Source organism: Carassius auratus, unplaced genomic scaffold, assembly GCF_003368295.1.
Source record: "Carassius auratus strain Wakin unplaced genomic scaffold, ASM336829v1 scaf_tig00003219, whole genome shotgun sequence".
NCBI classification, from domain to species: domain Eukaryota; kingdom Metazoa; phylum Chordata; class Actinopteri; order Cypriniformes; family Cyprinidae; genus Carassius; species Carassius auratus.
The window spans coordinates 276,488-293,878 of record NW_020523509.1 but is presented as its reverse complement, the minus strand read 5'-3'; the positions used below and the strand labels follow the sequence as shown (position 1 = coordinate 293,878).

Below are 17,391 nucleotides of genomic sequence, written 5' to 3'. Positions count from 1 at the left end.
GACCTTGCTTATTCACCTTGCCTTGCAAGACAAATACTGCGGTAGCCTGCTGGGTGACATGGGGTGATGGAACTGTGCTGTTCTGTGACCCTCTAATATCAGAGAAAGCCACATTTACTAGTGTCCTCAGTAAGGGGCAACCCTGACACATTTACAGTGCTCGGATCAATGGCCCTATAAATGTGATCGACATCTCAGTATCCTACTCATAGTCATAGATTAATACATTGGATCTTTTTATAGTCAGGATCTAAAATTAACACCCAGCAAATGCAAGTATAAATGAAAGTCATTCACACAGAAAATGTAAAGACACGAGATGGGGCAGGGGAATGGGGTTAAAAATATATATATATTAAAAAGCAGACCTTATTTTAACTAGAGCATTGTATTTGCATAGCAAGACAAAAGATGCCAGACAAGAGCACATTGGTCAAACACATCCATCTAGCACGTTTGCATTAGTCTCGTGTAGCCAGGTCTGGAATTCATGGCAAATTTTTATTGGCCAAGGCCCGCCCATGAGGCCATTTGACCAACATGTCAAACAACCAATCACAGTTAGTTTTGTTCAGCGTCAAGTTTCGGGGTGTGGAAATGTTACCACAATAATGGACCGGTGTGTAAAACTCTCAGACATATTTTAAAGATTCTATGCCGCAAACTTGAAATATTTCAAATACTTTTGAAAATCAAGCATTTAGTTGATCCTGATAAGCGCTCCTCATCACAGTTCTAAACACAGTGGCTTTCTTCTGTCATCAGGGGGTTTGGCGAAACGGTATCTTTTTTTCCAGGTGTTCCCGTAGCTCAAGTGGTAGAGCATTGTTTTAGCAAGTGCAAGGTTGGGGGTTCGAGTCCCAGGGAACACATGTTAGGAAAAAAATATTAGCTTGAATGCAATGTAAGTTGCTTTGGATAAAAGTTTCTGCTAAATGCGTAATAGAGAATAGAGGTGAAATGTTAAAAATTGCGACACGTCTCACGCAAATCCTGTAGAATTCAAACAATTTGATAACACTCCTGAAGTGTTTCCACTTTTGTGTCCCATATGCATCAGACGTTTAGCCAACGGTCTGTGGGCGTGACGTCTGAGGCTGAGATTACGTTTGCATAAAAAAACGATTGAAAAGAATCAAATGAAATGCTTAATGGCCTCTAACTTAGTTGGCTGGTAACTTTTTTAATTAATTCTAAAAATGGTTGAGAATGCAAAATGGTTTAATTATCAAATTGCAAAGAATTATAATTTATAATAATAATTATAATTATATGTAATTATAAAAAATATGTAATCTGATGCGCTGCATGTTTCTTGTAAACTTTGCATGTGAGCGCATGACTGCGAACAAACAGTTCGGTTTGTAAATTTGTTTTCAACAAAAGAAAAAGCCTTTTCCCTGCAGTTTTCCACCTAAATAAAAGCTCTACTGTTTAATGTTTGAAAGCAAGGGAGGGAAGAGCAATAAATATTTATTACGTATTTTTCATATTATAAATAATATTTTTACTCTTGTTATATGAAATAAAAGAAAATAATAATATTGTTGTTGTTCTTGCTGTAATGAAATACTTTTTAAAAGTAGTATAGTTATATTTCTTGATTAATATTTTTTAACTCGAAATACAAAATTATGAAACGGTTTCATATATAGAAAACAAATACAAAGCAATCCTGACATATCTTGCATAGCACAATGTTTACACTAGCAGTTGTTTATTAGATCATAGGCAGCTCAACTGTGTATGTATAATGCACAATGTATTTGTAGCTGGGGCAGAATTTGACAATGCATTGTCAAAACTTTACATAATATTTTTAGTATAGATTTTGATGCATGACCAGCTGATTCTTATTTTCTCTAACCTGTTTCTCTGCTTTTTTTTTTTCTCATTACAGCCTATGGCATTAGAATCTCATTCAAGTTTACCAGAAATAAAAGTTAAACATTCAAACATTTATGGAACCACTGCACATGTATTTCACTCACCCCAATCTCTACTCTACAGCTGTTATCACTAATCCTGCAAGAAAAACTCAGCATATTTCCACAGAATCCGAACGCACTTTAAGTTCTGCACATCCCTTGTATTTTTCGTTTACAAAATATTTTGGCAAATGTGAGCTACCAATAGTCTTCTTAGCCAGAATGCAACAAATTACACCAATTTTTTGCATTGCATTTTTACATTAGTGTGCATATTCTGTGTTATCAATGTCAAATTTAAATCTATTGATCCATGATTGCGGCTTTCATAAGGCAGGCACAACACTGATTACTGAAACACGCCAGGGTTATTTTTATAGTTTGATGAAAATATGTGTGCAATTCTTCTTACTTTTGGATTAGAAAGATCATAACAGTTTATCATCGAACAATTGTTCTTTCAGGAGTATCTCATGCTAGGCACAAGATGGTCTGGAAAAGGTCCTGGAATATATGAGATGTATTGATTTGGATCCTTACTGGATCAGAACCAGATGAAAAAACCCACTGTCTAGACAAATAAGGTCTTTAACGAAGTGACAGATTGGTGTCCAGATTGAACCCAATGACTTTAATCTAATTTTGTGTTAAGGAAACTTTGTTGTGTTTTCATGCATCTTTTTTATTTGAATGCCAAATGTTTCTTTTGTTCAGTTATTTCCTAGGCCCTTAAGTAAAAGATAATATGGATGCAAATTCAGGTAAATGCATGCTACCGGCACTGGCTATTCATGTAGCTAAATTTAGTATGCAAAAAAATAGAAAATGTAAATGCTGACCTTCACCATTTAGTTGTTTGGCACAGTGGCAATTCGTTGTGCTACTTGTGGTTTCTGTGCAATTAATTGTTACATTTATTAGCCATTTCCATCCATTCTCCCCCCATTTTTAAATTAGATTTTCAAATTATAACAAAATAATTCACTCATAGTGAATTCGGAATTATACTTCACATGCTTAAATAATTTTAACAACAATAATAATGTTTGTTATATCCACCTAATTATAGCAATAACTTCCTCAATGTTGGTGAATCAATATTTAAAGCTCAGGGAAAGAGTAATCATTTCATGTAATGTTGATTTAGTGTCTGCACCAAACAGAGACATTGCAGGACTGTGTGCAGAGGCTGTTGTAGAGGACAGGTTATTTTTAGAGTCGCAGGGATACACAGGTTTTCTTTCTGGCAATGCCCATCACTTCTTAAATATGGGTCATGTGGCCCGCCAAAGAAAGATTGTCAAAATCCACCCAAGAGGAAAGACCTCAGAAGAATTGTTCCATTGCTGTGCTGACTGATTTCCTCTCTCAGTGCTCTGAAGTCAGACAATGGAAGCATAATGCGACATCGAGATGAAAAAAAAGAAAAGAAAAAGAAACAATAACCTGCATAATCTTTGGAGACTGGAAGTGATGATATGGCAGTGATTGAATTGACAGTTTGAAACTTTCTTGTTCAGCTTTCAATTGAATGAACTTGTTTCTTTGTTACTTAGTTTTTTCTTTATTTCTTTCTAGACATGAAATCTGACTTTTTTTAAACTACCAAACTATCATTCCAGTAGTTTCAGTATTTATGTTTTTTTTAGAAAGCTTTTTTATTTACAGCTCTTGGAAAAAAATATATATATATTTTCATCACAGTATCAGGCTGCAGTGGCATTCTAACACTCTCAGGAAATATTTCTCACTGTGGATAAACCTTATGTAGCTTTATATATATATTAGTGCTGTCAATCGATTAAAAAAAATTAACTAATTAATCGCACAATTTTTTTTTTAATTTAATCGCAATTAAAAGACTGAAACTTTTTGGATATGTAAATGTAAAATGTAAATAATTAATGTAAACTCAAGACAAAGAAATTATTTAAATTCAAAATATGATTGTTTATTGGAATTTTTGTTTAACTTGTAACACAGATTTTCTCATGTAAACAACATACCTGCAATAAACCATCAATATCCTCCAAATTAACTGTTGGCTTGAAAGCCATATTTATTACAGAAATAAAAACACAGGCATGTAAGTACCATTTGAATTTCAAAACAATCAATGCCAATAAAAAACATTTTGAATTCTAAGTGGACTGCAAAAAAATTCCAGAGTATAGTCATTGCCAGTGCTTTAAGTGGGCCGGTACACACCGGTACTCAGTACCGCCACTTCCAAATATAGCTCTTGAGCGTACCGCCACCTCTCCGTGCGCCCAGAACGTGCTTTTAGCGTACCGGTACGCTCATTTGGACATCTGTTTTAATAGAGGTTTTAATCTTTTACCTGCACTGCCGATTTTCAGAGCGCCCTTCACAATGCAAGCTTCCTAATTCATCCCACCCAGAGCAGAAACTACATTACCCATTCACCCTTAAGTTATACAAGTGAATAGCGCATGTGTCGCTTTTCCCACTGTTAAGTGTCAACAACTCAACGTGGCCGGAGAAGGTGTGTGAAACTCGTTGTGAGTTATACTAAAGCAAAATCTTGAGTATTTATTGTCTGATAAACATTAAAAACTGTCTGCGGAGGTTGAGTCGTCCTGCAGCCCCCGCTGGCTGTTCATTGGCTGCAGCATCTTTTTTCTAAGTTCTAAAAAAATACCGTAGATGGCAAGGCACAAATTTAGATATTCATGTATCTAATTAATCTATAGCCTATGCACAAAGACAATATGATCTTTTTGTCCCCTTTTTGTTTTAAAGCTTGATGAAGAGAGAGAGCACAAGTTGCTGCAGCTGAGGAGGACAGTGATGCACGCGTACAGGAGTGATTGACAGTTCGCGGCACTGTGTACAAAAAATACTCCGCTACACAATTATTTCGTCATTTTCGTTTAAGCTTATTAACGTTAGCGTTACAGAAAGGTCTGATTTACGCACTGTTACAGTCATTGTTTTTTTTTTTTTTTTTAAACAATGACATTTGAGTTCATTATTTTAATGTTGCTGTTTCTTGTGGCAGACTAAATGAAGAGTAATGTTTCTTGTGGCAGACTGAAGAGTAATCCGGCAGAGTTTTATACTGAAACTTTCCGTCTAAAAGTCCTTCCTTGGTCTTATCCATATTTCTTTGCACGTTGAACACACATAGGCCACAACTGGAAATAAAAAAAACTGCAACCGCGTTAATTGCGTTATTTTTTTTTTACGTGTTAAATATTTCAAATTAATCGAATGCGTTAACGCGCTAATTTTGACAGCACTAATATATATATATAGATATATTCTGTTTAATAGCAACTATGTAGATTTTATGACTGTCTACATTAAGATTAAGGTTGTCTCGTGCTCAGAAGTCTGTCTAAATAATTATTAACTAATTAGAGAGTGCACTTTGAAATTAAATTATTCATAAACATGATGATTTTATGTTATTTTATTATTTTTTTATAGTCAGATGCGACTTAACCGAGAGAAATGGATAACATTACCGAGAAAACATTACCGTCTCCAGCCGTGAGAGGGCGCTCTATGCTGCTCAGTGCTCCTGTAGCCTACACTGAGCAGCATAGAGCGCCCTCTCGTGGCTGGAGACGGTAATGTTTTCTCTTGGTTCTAATTAAATGCGATTTATAGTCCAGTGCGACTTATATATGTTTTTTTCCTCATCATGACGTATTTTTGGACAGATGCGACTTATACTCAGGTGCGACTTGTAGTCCGAAAAATAAGGTAATTGAAAGCTGAATGAGTCAAACTGAAACACGAATTGGATCAGAGAATTAATGTATATAATATAATGAGTGTTTGTATACTCTTTTTTTTTTCACTTTCCTTTCTCCATTCTGTTTTTAATTTAGTAATTTGCTGGGAAATGTTAAATTAATTTTATGATAAGATCAAGTTCTAATCTGGGGGGAGTTTTGTTGTCCTGAGTGATCCCAGACAGACTTATTGTAGAAAGATACTGTGAGTAATTCATTGTTGATAATGTAAGCACATTTTCTTCCTAACTCAACCATGCTTGTAGCCTATCCCCACCTTGTTAGAACTTTACTCTTTCAGTCTACTGTCATTCGTACCATGCAGGCATTCAGGTATCAGTTCTGCTGATTGGAGATAATTTGGTGCTGAGATCCAATCAGAGGAACCTAATTATCATCTGGCCTATTTTACCTGCACCAGCAGTTGCACTATAACAATTATCTATCAACCAATTTTGAACAAATCTCGAAAGTTAAATCATAGTTATGTTTCAGAAATAAATTTATTTTAATCAAATGTCTGATCTACTTAAATATGTCATCATTTGCAAGCATAACATCCATTCTAGTAAATAAATAAATCAAAGATTGTCATACAATCAAATAAAAGGTTGATTCATGAAGCGGTAAAGTGTCACCTTTAAAATGCATTACATTTTTGAATGTCTCTCCAGTGCACCTGCCTATTTATACTGTGTGTGTATTTTGAACATTAAGGCTATTTAATGAGCACAATAAGCAATCTGTCAAGCATTTCAAGTTCTCATATATCAGCTGTAGCCCTTTGCAGAGACAAGAGCGGTCCGAAAATCAGACCCAAGACCGCAAACCTAAAACAGTCTGGCAAAGGTTGATTCAAAACAGAACCGCTGGACTGAGCGAAGATGAAGGTAAACTGGAAAAGATTTGGTTTTATTCAGACAGGATCTTTTTCTTTCACACTGACTCAGACTGTCTGGAAAATAGCATGAAGTTATGATAGAAGGCCAAAAAGACAAGGTCAACAACCTACCTTAGAGGCTACTGTTGTTGATGCTAGAGGTTTGAGCGAGCACAAAGCTATCGGTGCAATGCTGACTGCTGGAGGACAAGGAGCGACGCGGCGACCGCTGGAAGCGACTCCGTCGGTTGAGGTAGCTGCCAGCTGTCCACGTCCTCTGTCTTTTACGGAGGTACTCCTTGTAGTTCTTGGTCAGCAGGGTGTAGAGGAATGGATTGATGCAGCTGTTGCTGTAGGTCAGACAGGTGGTCAGATAGTTAATGTTTCGCTTGGCCTTGGTGGAGAGATCCAGCTCGGGCTTAAACTGACCTAGAAGCTGCCAGATCCAGAAAGGCAGAAAGCAGGCCCAGAACAGAAGCACAATAGTGAAGATAAGATACAAGACCTTCTGGTTTGGGAGCTTCTTGGTCTGCTTGAAAGTCTCAGTTTGGGAAATCCAGTAGGTTCGTGCCAGGCGTGTGTATAGGTACCCGATTATCACCCCTGGAGCTACAATACTGGTGCCAAAGAGAAAGGAGATGTAGATTTTATATGAGAGAGGGCTCAGAGTGGGTTGACACATCGGCTTGGAGCTTTCCGTCATCAGCTGGACGCTGATAATCATGGGCAAGGTGAGAATCAGTGAGGCCGTCCACACCAAGAGAGCGATTGCTTTTCTGTAACTCTTCGAGCGTTTGACTGTATCCAGAGGTTTGAGGACAGCAAAATAACGTTCTGTGCTCATGACAGTAAGGGTGAAAATGCTTGCATGCATTGTAAGGAAGTCCATGCTGATGAGGATCCGACATCCGGCATCTCCAAAATACCAGCCCTTCAGGAAATGCGTGCACACCACAAATGGAATCGTGAGTAAGTAAAGCAGATCAGCTAGTGCCAGGTTGATGATGTAGATGTACATAGAGGCTGCCGAGCGCATGGAGTGGCACATGACCACGAGCGTGTAGATATTTCCAGACACACCCACCAGACACATTAGGGACAGGATGGTGCCAATGGTGAAGGTGGCAGCCATGTCTTTAGTAGAAGCTTCTACTGGAAGCTCAGTGACGTTGGAAACCTTCTCCACCATCGCCACTATGGGCTCCATTGACACAGTGGTCATCTCTACAGAGGAATTAATGGTAAAAAAAGTGGTCAAATAGTTATTGAACAGGAAGTGGTTTCACTTACAGACTTATTTTGTAATTATGAATGAAATAAAGATTTTCTTCAGTGATTTTAATCTACGATACCGGTCAATTCAAAGGTCAATCTTAAATTCGTTTTATGTTATGACTATACTATAAAATTATAAATTGAATAATAAAAAACTGTTTTATAACTTGTGGGGCATATTAGGTGTTTTTAATAAACTATGTTTTAACCTGTGGTACATGTAAGGTCAAAATTTTTTAGTGTGCCATAAATTCTGCCAAGAAAATCAGCACTCCTATCAATGAGAGGTGGATTAACTTTCTCACTACTTGATGTAATAGCTTTAAAGTCAGCTGATTTTAATTAACTACTTCTATCAAATTACTAATGCTTAAGCATCAACAAAATATTTAAAGCTAGATCCTACACCCTCAAAATAATGAACTACCATATTGGTTAAATCATTTCATATAAGTGACCAAATACAAGAAGCAAAAATAATGCTTTACCTTGATTGGATTCCTCAGATGGCGTAGCTCCAAGCAGACAGAAGTTTAGCATTTGTAATGAGTCCAGCTCATGATTTCTCCATAGAGTTTACTCCTGGATTCCTACCACGCTGTCAGCAAGAATCCCTTGAATGGCAAAATGAAACCATTCCAGTAGACCAAAAATAAATTACTTAAGCTGTGTCATGTTTGTCAGGACACACAGATCACCTCAGTACAAAAAAACGCAAATTAGTCATAGGCAGGTGCTTCAGTCATGTAAACAACTTCAGTTGTTTTCAGCAGAACAATCACTATATTCCAAACCTGAGTGCAGATAAGAAAAATCCTACAGTTTCAGAACAACAAAAAAAGTGATACGAGGGGGAAAAGGGCACAATCCTCTTAGATGGATATGCCCAAGGAGGCGATCACTTTGAGCTACAGCTGGATTTTGAAACCCTCTCCTCCACTGAGAGTGCGTGCCTGTGAGCTAGAAAGAGAGAGAGCTACTCACACACTAGCATAGAGTGGGAGGGGAGAGGAAAGGAGGGGGAGGGGGAGAGAGAGATTGGTTGGGGGGAAATGCATTGTGAGGAGGCACTCTGGAAATGTGTGTGCTTGCTTGTGATATTTGTGAATGACTAATGAGCTATTACCTGAGCTCATTCATTCAACAAGCGGACAGAAGATTGCCACACATGGGGATTTGTATTACACGTTTGTGTTTCTGTGTCTCCAAATAAAGAGAATTAATAATGAAACACAGAACATAATGTACGTACCATATCAAGCTGCTCTCAAAATGAAATCAAGCAAACAGGTTTAAGGTAAATGTTTTTTTTTTGTTTTTGACAGAGGCGATTAAGCTTTTCCTTCCGTCAAAGTTCCTGTTAGCGATGTCATCAACATTTTTTCCACTTTGGTGTTCCAAGATAAACATTTTGCAGTGTTGATTTCATATAATAAGCATAGACCGAGTCTTGACAGGCAGGAATAATCAGGACTGGCCGAAGTGGGTGTACCACACTTTGACAAGTCCTTTAATGATGGCATGTTGTTTAACCCAAAGGTCATCCCTTTAAATAATACCCTGAAAGACTATTCTCAGTGGGTACTTAATGCATACCTGGGAGTTTTCAGCACTTTTATTGAAGAAAGCCAGCCTTGTTCAATTTTTTTTTTTTTTTACAAAGATATGTTACCCTTATAAAAAGGATTCCACATTCAGAACTTGTTTATGATTAGAGCTGAAGGATGTTGAGATGGCATGGATTTAGAATGAACTTTACACAGCTTACTCCCACATTTTTACTGGATCTGTTGTGTTATGGAGTAATACATTGTCTCTTTTTTTTTTCAAAGACCATTTCTATCAAAAACATTTCTCATGGGAAAGGTGAGCAAAAACAATTAATGCATAATGTATCATGAACTAACAAATTATTTTTCACAACATTTAATAGTATAAGGTAATTAAGAAATATACTATTGTTCATTTTTAATTCTATCTTGTTTATAAATAGACTAGTATAAATGTAAACAATTTTAAATGTAAATGTAAATGTAAATATATATATATATATATATATATATATATATATATATATATATATATATATATATATATATATATATATATATATATATATCAGTATGTACATAAATTAATATTAACCTAAATTAATAGATGCTAAAATTAAAATGTCATTTTCATTGTTAGGTTCATTGCAAATTAAAGTCATGATATAACAGATATTATGATGTACATTCACATGAAACGTATACAAGATTTTTTTTTAAAAAATGTAGGTTGAGGAATTGATTCTATCCATCAGGTATTTATTGGATTCAGGCATATTTGAATTTGAGCTTGGTCATTAATACAAAAATGGGTAGTTTTAAGCTAACAAAATGATTGGAGAAGCCTGGCAAACATCATCGGTATGTTTTCACTGGAAGATTGTGTTTTCATTACAAATTATGAGGTCATTTATTATTATTATTTTGTAATTATTATTTTGCCCCAAATATAACATGCATGCAAGATCATTAAGATTCAGCATACTAACTAGCTTAATGTTAAACCTGCGCGTTAAAAATAAAATAAAAATTACTAGTGTTAATATACGGGGTTTGTTTTTGCGAGGGCTGGGGGTTGCATATGCATTTTGTTTTTGTGACTATAAAGGAGCTAAAAGCTCTCCACTGCAATTAGCATACAGTGTTAGTATTCATGTGGCAGTTGGTGTGATCTGATGTTGAGTTAACACATGAGCAAAATTAATGCCGGCCTCCTTCATCATGCAATAAGTCCATCCAAATGTGCCCCGGCACCATTTCAATTAATGGGGGACCATGAGCCGGAGAGAGGTCAGAGCAAATGCCGGACCACTCATACAGAAGTACGCCAACGTCACCTCATTGCAATCAATGGCGCTGGGCTTATCAGAAAAGACATTAGGATTAGACTCCATCAATTCAAGAAAAAAGGGGAAAACCAGCCAAATGAATATTGCATATTCATGTCTCTGCATGGAGTCATCTGGACTCCTCAGGAATTCAGATCTCAGGCTTTAATATAGCCAGGTTCATTTGATGGCACATTGCCTCGGCTGGTAAATAAAGTTCAAAGGGCTGGAAATGAGGTTTGGAGTATTTTTGCCCTTTCAGATATAGATGTGCAATGCTAGTTGATAGTATGCTCTGGTGCATATGGAAAACACCATCCACAGTTCTAGTATTTTAGACTAGATTGTCATTTGTTTCAGAGAATATTATTTGTAGGTCAATTATTTTGCTCTCGAGCAAATTAGCTGTTGCTGTCTCTGAGGGCCAAAGATCATCGTCAAATTTTGGGCCTGTTTTTACTTGGACTCCAAAACCACTCTCACATTAATAGATGTTGTGCTGGTCTCCTGTGGCTTCTGTAAAATCACATCTGGAGGACCTCAGGAAGGGATACATGGGAAAGGTAGGAGGAATACAATATGCAATAGAAAATGACAGTTGAGTCATAAACTGAACAACAAGAAATCAATGCAAAGTTGAGTGGTATTATATGCGTCATTGTCTGTTATTGTAATAACAGTGTACAGACTGATCAACAGATATGTGGGAGTAATTGCAGGACAAGGCCTGGTTCTTGTCTGGGTGTTGGTTTGTCCCGTAACTGATGATGGCCAACTGATGGGTCCAATTGCACTAAACTGTAAGGTTTTGATATCAATTTGATGTCAGCCAATGAAGGCTATGTGGGATCTGACAAATTGGAGTCCGTCTGTGACCGTCACACTATGTCTGTTTGTGACCCTGGACCACAAAACCAGTCATAAGGGTACATTTTTCAAAATACATCATCTGTTGAATAAACAGGCTTTCCATTGATGTATGGTTTGTTAGGATAGGACAATATTTGGCCGAGATACAACTATTTGAAAAATCTGGAATCTGAGGGTGCAAAATAAAAATATGTAAGTCTTTGAAGTTTTTCAAATTAAGTTCTTAGTAATGCATTTTACTAATCAAAAATGAAGTTTTAATATATTTACAGTAGGAAATTCAAATATCTTCATGGAACATGATCTTAAAATCCTAATGATTTTTGGCATAAAATAAAAATAAATGATTTTGACCCATACAATTACTTTTTGGCCATTGCTACAAATATACCCCAGCAACTTAAGACTGGTTTTGTGTGGAGCAAAATTAAAGAATGTCTAAAATGTAAGCTGCTTGTAATTATGTTGTTTATTGAACATCTGATTGATTTTATGTTGTTTAATAAACTTCTGTACAGAAAGTAATATGCTAGCAAAACTGTGCCAAACATCCAACATCTAAAAGATCAGCAAACCTTTCAATCACTACATAAATACATGACATCCATCTCTTAAGCGAGGATTTACTGTCCTTGTGGACGCTTGTCTGGTGAAGAAGTGCTTGGCCCGCTGCAGCCTTTGCCAGGGTTGATTGACAGCAGGAAATCACCTTATGAACACAATGTTCTTAGATACATGGAATGTCAAGGAGAGTCACATGTTGTTATGACTTTGATGAAGTGTTTCACTCTGCCTTGTGTCAGGACAACGCATCTGCTGACAGCAGTCTTTCAAATGCAACTCTAAAGTTCTACAGAGTCTGGAGACACCGTTAACCCTGCACTTCAGCAGTGATTGAATGAGCAAAGACGTGGCTAAAGTTACGTTGTGGTCTGAGAGGTTTTAGTGCCTCTGTAGGACCCTTACTAATTAGTTTGAGCCATGGTGTCATATTCACTCGTTCTCTGGTGCTCTGACACCACAGTCACCCAGAGGAAAACTTTACTGCTAAGACATTTCTCTGACATAGGTTACTGCCACTTAGTGGAGATCCTCAGTTAGGCATTTTTTATGCAACTTAAAGGTAAAGCATGTCATTTCTGCACCACTACCAACAACCAAATGGAATTTTAATTGTTTATTTGAGTGACTATAATGTCACTGGCTCAACCAATGGTGTTAGTTTTGGGGCGGGATTTTCTTTTTGCCCGAACAAAGGATGGTGGGGGAGTGTCTGAAACAAAAATGAACAAAAATGACGGAGCAAAAATGTTCGAATGACATTTTTTTTTCTTCAGAAAACAAGACTTCCATCTCACGTGATTTTGCTTCTTAATGTATTTTAATTTATGAATGCTTAGATATCCGTACCAGAAACGAGACAAAAATACTAAGGTAGGACCTTTTTTTTTTTTGCAGTGTATTACATCACAATTAAGTTTAATGTGTTTTTCATTAAAAAAATCTTCTCAAAATAGCTACAAAATCAATTTGGATATATTATCACAGATAATATCCCTTTTACAATAAATGTCTATTTTGTCTGCAAATCTGAGCAGAGTCTGTGACAGTTCTGAGAACTCTGAAGTAGACACATGAGAGATTCCCACGCCGTTTTCTCATGGGGGGAATTCTGAGAAACCGAAGACTTAATTTGCACTTTGTCTCTGAGAGATTTTCTCTGATTTGTTTTCTCTCTTAAAGGCACTTCTCGATCAGCACTCATGTATCAACTTAATCTGTAGCAAAACCTCAGTGGGATACTGACTGTGAACACGTCTCCTTGCCATTTTAAGCCTTTATTTTCATCACTGTTTGTTTGTTCACAGGAACCATTTTGAACAGGTTATTCAAAGGTTCACAAAAACACGGAATAGAAAAGCTTGAAAGAAATAGGAACACTTTTTCCTGCACTATAGGCTTAAAGGAAGGAGCAAAAAGGAAGAGAGAGACAAAGTGAAAGAGAGATAGATATGCCCGATTTTATTATTAATAGCTGAGTGGTATGCACAACCTAACACCATACTGCCCTCTAGCAGCATCTGAAAGTTTAATACGGTTTATTTTCATGCATCCCTGAGAGCAAATCCCAACCTTAAATAGAGCTCTAATATATATTCCAGCCACATATTAACTTAATAATAAATTTATAATTGAAACAAAGTCAGAGCTGTTGCCCTGTAGACTTGTAAGAAGACTTGCATATCATTTGTTCACAGCAAAGCTTTGATGCTCATGCATTCTCAAATAAAATAATCAAAACATCCAAATGAAAAATAATAATAATAAAAATAATAATAATAATCAAACCATATATTATATGATATACTGTAGCAAAAGCTAAGAAAAAACCTGCCACTGCTGAATTTTGCACCCATACATCTGGCTGTGGTGGTTTCAATAGGCAGCAAACACTGTAATTTGACTCAAAACAGACCTGAAATTTAGTCATTTAAAATGGATCCATAAATGTTCTCACTAAGCCCCTGATATCGTCAGGTGTACTTTTGATTTTCCATGCATCTAAAAAATAAGTGCTTGCACGTCTTCAAAAGTAAAAAGGAAGATGACTGAAGCAGAAGGTCAAAAGCTGCAAACTATTTCACAAATATCTGCAACAGCAAGGATACACATCTAAAATATTGCTCACTTCCCAGGCTTCAAACGTCAGTTAATGCATACTCTTTGATTTAAAAAAAAACATTATATAAATATATATATATATATATATATATATATATATACACACACACACACACACACACACACAGAGTATGCATTGACTGACGTTTGAAGCCTGGGAAGTGGGCATTATTTTAGATGTGAATCCTTCTTGGCTGTTGGAGATAATTGTGAAATAGTTTGCAGCTTTTGACCTTGTGGTTCGGTCTTCTTCCTTTTTACCTTTTTACATTTTTATATAATCATGTGATGATTTAGATGATTGTATTCATAAACACTGCAACCAGATTCATAGCAAGTATTAAAACTTTTATAAACTGAGAAATTAATCCAGCCATGAAGCTTTGCCTGCTCGGTTAATTTAGCAATTTGCTGAAAGAATGAAAGAACGCTCACCTACAGATGCCATCCAGCAAATCAGTTATGATGAATGTAATTAACATTCAGAAGAAGAATTTAAGAAGAATCGCTTATCGTATCCCCCAATTGTAAGTCGCTTTGAATAAAAGCACCTGCAAAACGACAAAATGTAAATGTAAGCCAAGCCACTCCTGGCACACTGTACACTGAGCTTCATATTTCCTGTGGAGAAAAGACTCATGCATTATGGAAATATTTATTTTTATATTGATGGCTGTCTCACCAATGTTTAAACCCTATTATGCAAAAATACTGTTTTTAGGATTTCAAATTGCATTTCATATAAGCAACTAGGCATTTTAAATTTTGTTATACTTGTGCAGGCAGCTATGCTGGAGTAAACCATTATAAATGGATGCATTATTTCCTTTCTTATTCCTCTTTGAAGTACTTTACAGACCGCACAGACTTTTTTTTACTAGTAAAAGGTCTGCTATAGTGCCTCCCCAACTATCTACAAAGCATTTGGATCTATCCATTTATTTTTACAGCAGTATAGAGGTCAAGAACCCAGAAATAAGTTTCATGATGAGTCACAGCCTCTTTCACCCAAAATCTGGGTTATGTATTGTTGTTTTTGGAAATGTCCTCTGCCACTTCTCCTCCCCTGAAACCAAAACCTAGAGAGGCATGAGATTAATAGACTCAGCCTTATGTAAAAAGGCATAGGCTCATATCATAAATTACCTTGCTTAATACTTCTTTTATGCAGACCTTGGATGACCCCAAATGGATTCACAAGGGATAGAAGCAGTGAAAAAGCATGTAGAGAATGGGAATCGGCTGGCACACATCACTTATCAAGCAGAGGTCATACTAGCATCAATGTCATTATAGTCAGACCACAGCCGATCCTCCCTATACGCAAAATAGACAAGCTGAATTTGGCCAGCAGTTATAAAAACATGAATGATTATTTGTTTTAATGTGATGCCCTGTCACCCTTTCTACGTAGAAAACAAGTCAAATCGTGTAATGTGAATGTTGTGCATTCTTGCTCAAGACTAAAAAAATTTGTTGAAAGCATACCGAGCCATGGAGGAGACAGGGTTTCTCAAGCTCTTTCTGCAAGCGCGATTCATGACAGAGGGAAGCGCGGACAAATGCATTTCATTCAATTGTTCTTAACCACTCATATCCCCATCCCCTACGACACAGTTTTACACAGGGCCCCCAAAAGTCTAAGACTGGCAATGAGTCAGAACTCACCAACACCCTACTATTACCATGGCTGTTAATTGTCTTTAGTGACACTTCACATCTCCTCGGACCACTCTAGTGTCAAGTCGGCATGTTTTTGTCTGTAGAGCAGATATTTATTGTTGTTCTCTCATTATACTCTCCGCTTGGGGAAATCTCTTGTGTATGCCAGCACCATGCCAATCAAATACCAAGAAAAGCCTCCAATCATTTCGCTGCAAGCCAAGCGAATGTTTGTTTATCAGCAGAGTGGACACGCTGTTGCGTTTTGAATGTCGAAATTGCAGTTGAAAGAAACTGGCTCAGAGCCTGGGATACAGAGCACAGGGTGCCTTTGAGTTGTGCTTCCAATTTTGTTAAGCTGTTTTGTGTGTCTCTATTATATTTTGGGAAATTGAGCTACCTTGTGTGTAGTGCAATCCACTTATCAGCTGGACTTCCCTGCACTGATTACAGAAAGTGAAATATACAATTAAACAAGAGTAATACAAGTGTCAAACTGAGCTGTGTACACATTCCAGACCAAGGAAGACATTTTTTTTTTTTTGTAATTGTAATATTGTTCCAGTGTTTTCTATGGTGTTGCATTGCATATTTTCTTAGCAGAAGCTTCCTGCTAATACACAAGTAACATAAAATAAATAATTTCTTTAGTAAGTAGTTGTGTAATAAGAGATACAGTATATTGTACAGACAGTCAGTATGGCACAATAAACACCTTGAGGGTGATACAAAATCACAATGTCAGGTTTATTTACCAATAATGGCCAGCTGACTGTACATTATTCCTTAATTACTTATCTGTTGTTCTTGTTTTGCACTTAAAAAAGCTGTTATTTTGTCACACATCTTGTTCTGGTTGTCTTAAACTTTTTATGAGCTTTTGTGGGTTTCATCAAAAGGTGAATTTATCATTTTGGTACAGAGAGAGTCTGTTTCAAATCAAAATGAAATTGGGTTAAAATTAAACATTTATGCAATTATAAACGAGGATTTAAGAGGAATACTGTGTCCTCTGCTCATCCTGATTTCCTAAAGGGAGTCTGTGTTCAGAGATAAGTGGACTTACATGAAGGGTGAGAGCTTTTTGACCTCCAAGAAGTGGTACAGTATGCTTCAGTTTGCTTCAAGTACATATTTTTTGGAGGATGTTTTGATTTTCTTTCTAGAAAACAAGATAATAATCCTGATTAAGAAAATTATTGTTATTAGGAGTACACCGAAGGGTTAGAGGGACCTTGCCCCTTGAGCTAGAAGCTAAATGAAATGATCACAAACAGGATTAGTCAACAACAGACCAATGCAAAGAGAGAAACACATTACTCATCTCTGAAAGGGGACAGCAAATCTCCAAAATACCTCTCTATTGTCCTCCCCAAAGTGATTAGTCAAAGCTACAAATGAGATGCAAACTTCCTTTTTGAAAGCCTGAGCTAAACTACAATGCACGCTCTT

At 36.6% G+C, this 17,391-nt stretch overlaps 1 protein-coding gene across 1 annotated transcript; it reads right to left on the bottom strand.

The window, feature by feature from the left end:
* Positions 1 to 5,570: 5,570 nt before the first annotated feature.
* LOC113070163 (urotensin-2 receptor-like) lies at positions 5,571 to 8,791 on the bottom strand. The gene is made up of 2 exons (XM_026243375.1): positions 8,336 to 8,791; positions 5,571 to 7,796 (listed from the first exon to the last, which is right to left on the bottom strand). The coding sequence occupies exons 1-2, from the start codon at positions 8,385 to 8,387 to the stop codon at positions 6,706 to 6,708; spliced, it is 1,143 nt and encodes a 380-aa protein (XP_026099160.1). The 5' UTR covers positions 8,388 to 8,791; the 3' UTR covers positions 5,571 to 6,705.
* Between the last annotated feature and the right edge of the window lie 8,600 nt (positions 8,792 to 17,391).

What these genes read in the sequence shown, in the direction of transcription:
- LOC113070163 (XM_026243375.1), bottom strand. Translation starts at nt 8,387, where the DNA reads ATGCTAAACTTCTGTCTGCTTGGAGCTACGCCATCTGAGGAATCCAAT. An exon ending in ATCTGAGGAATCCAATCAAG is followed by an intron (nt 7,797 to 8,335) that starts GTAAAGCATTAT and finishes ATTCCTCTGTAG; the next exon opens with AGATGACCACTGTGTCAATG.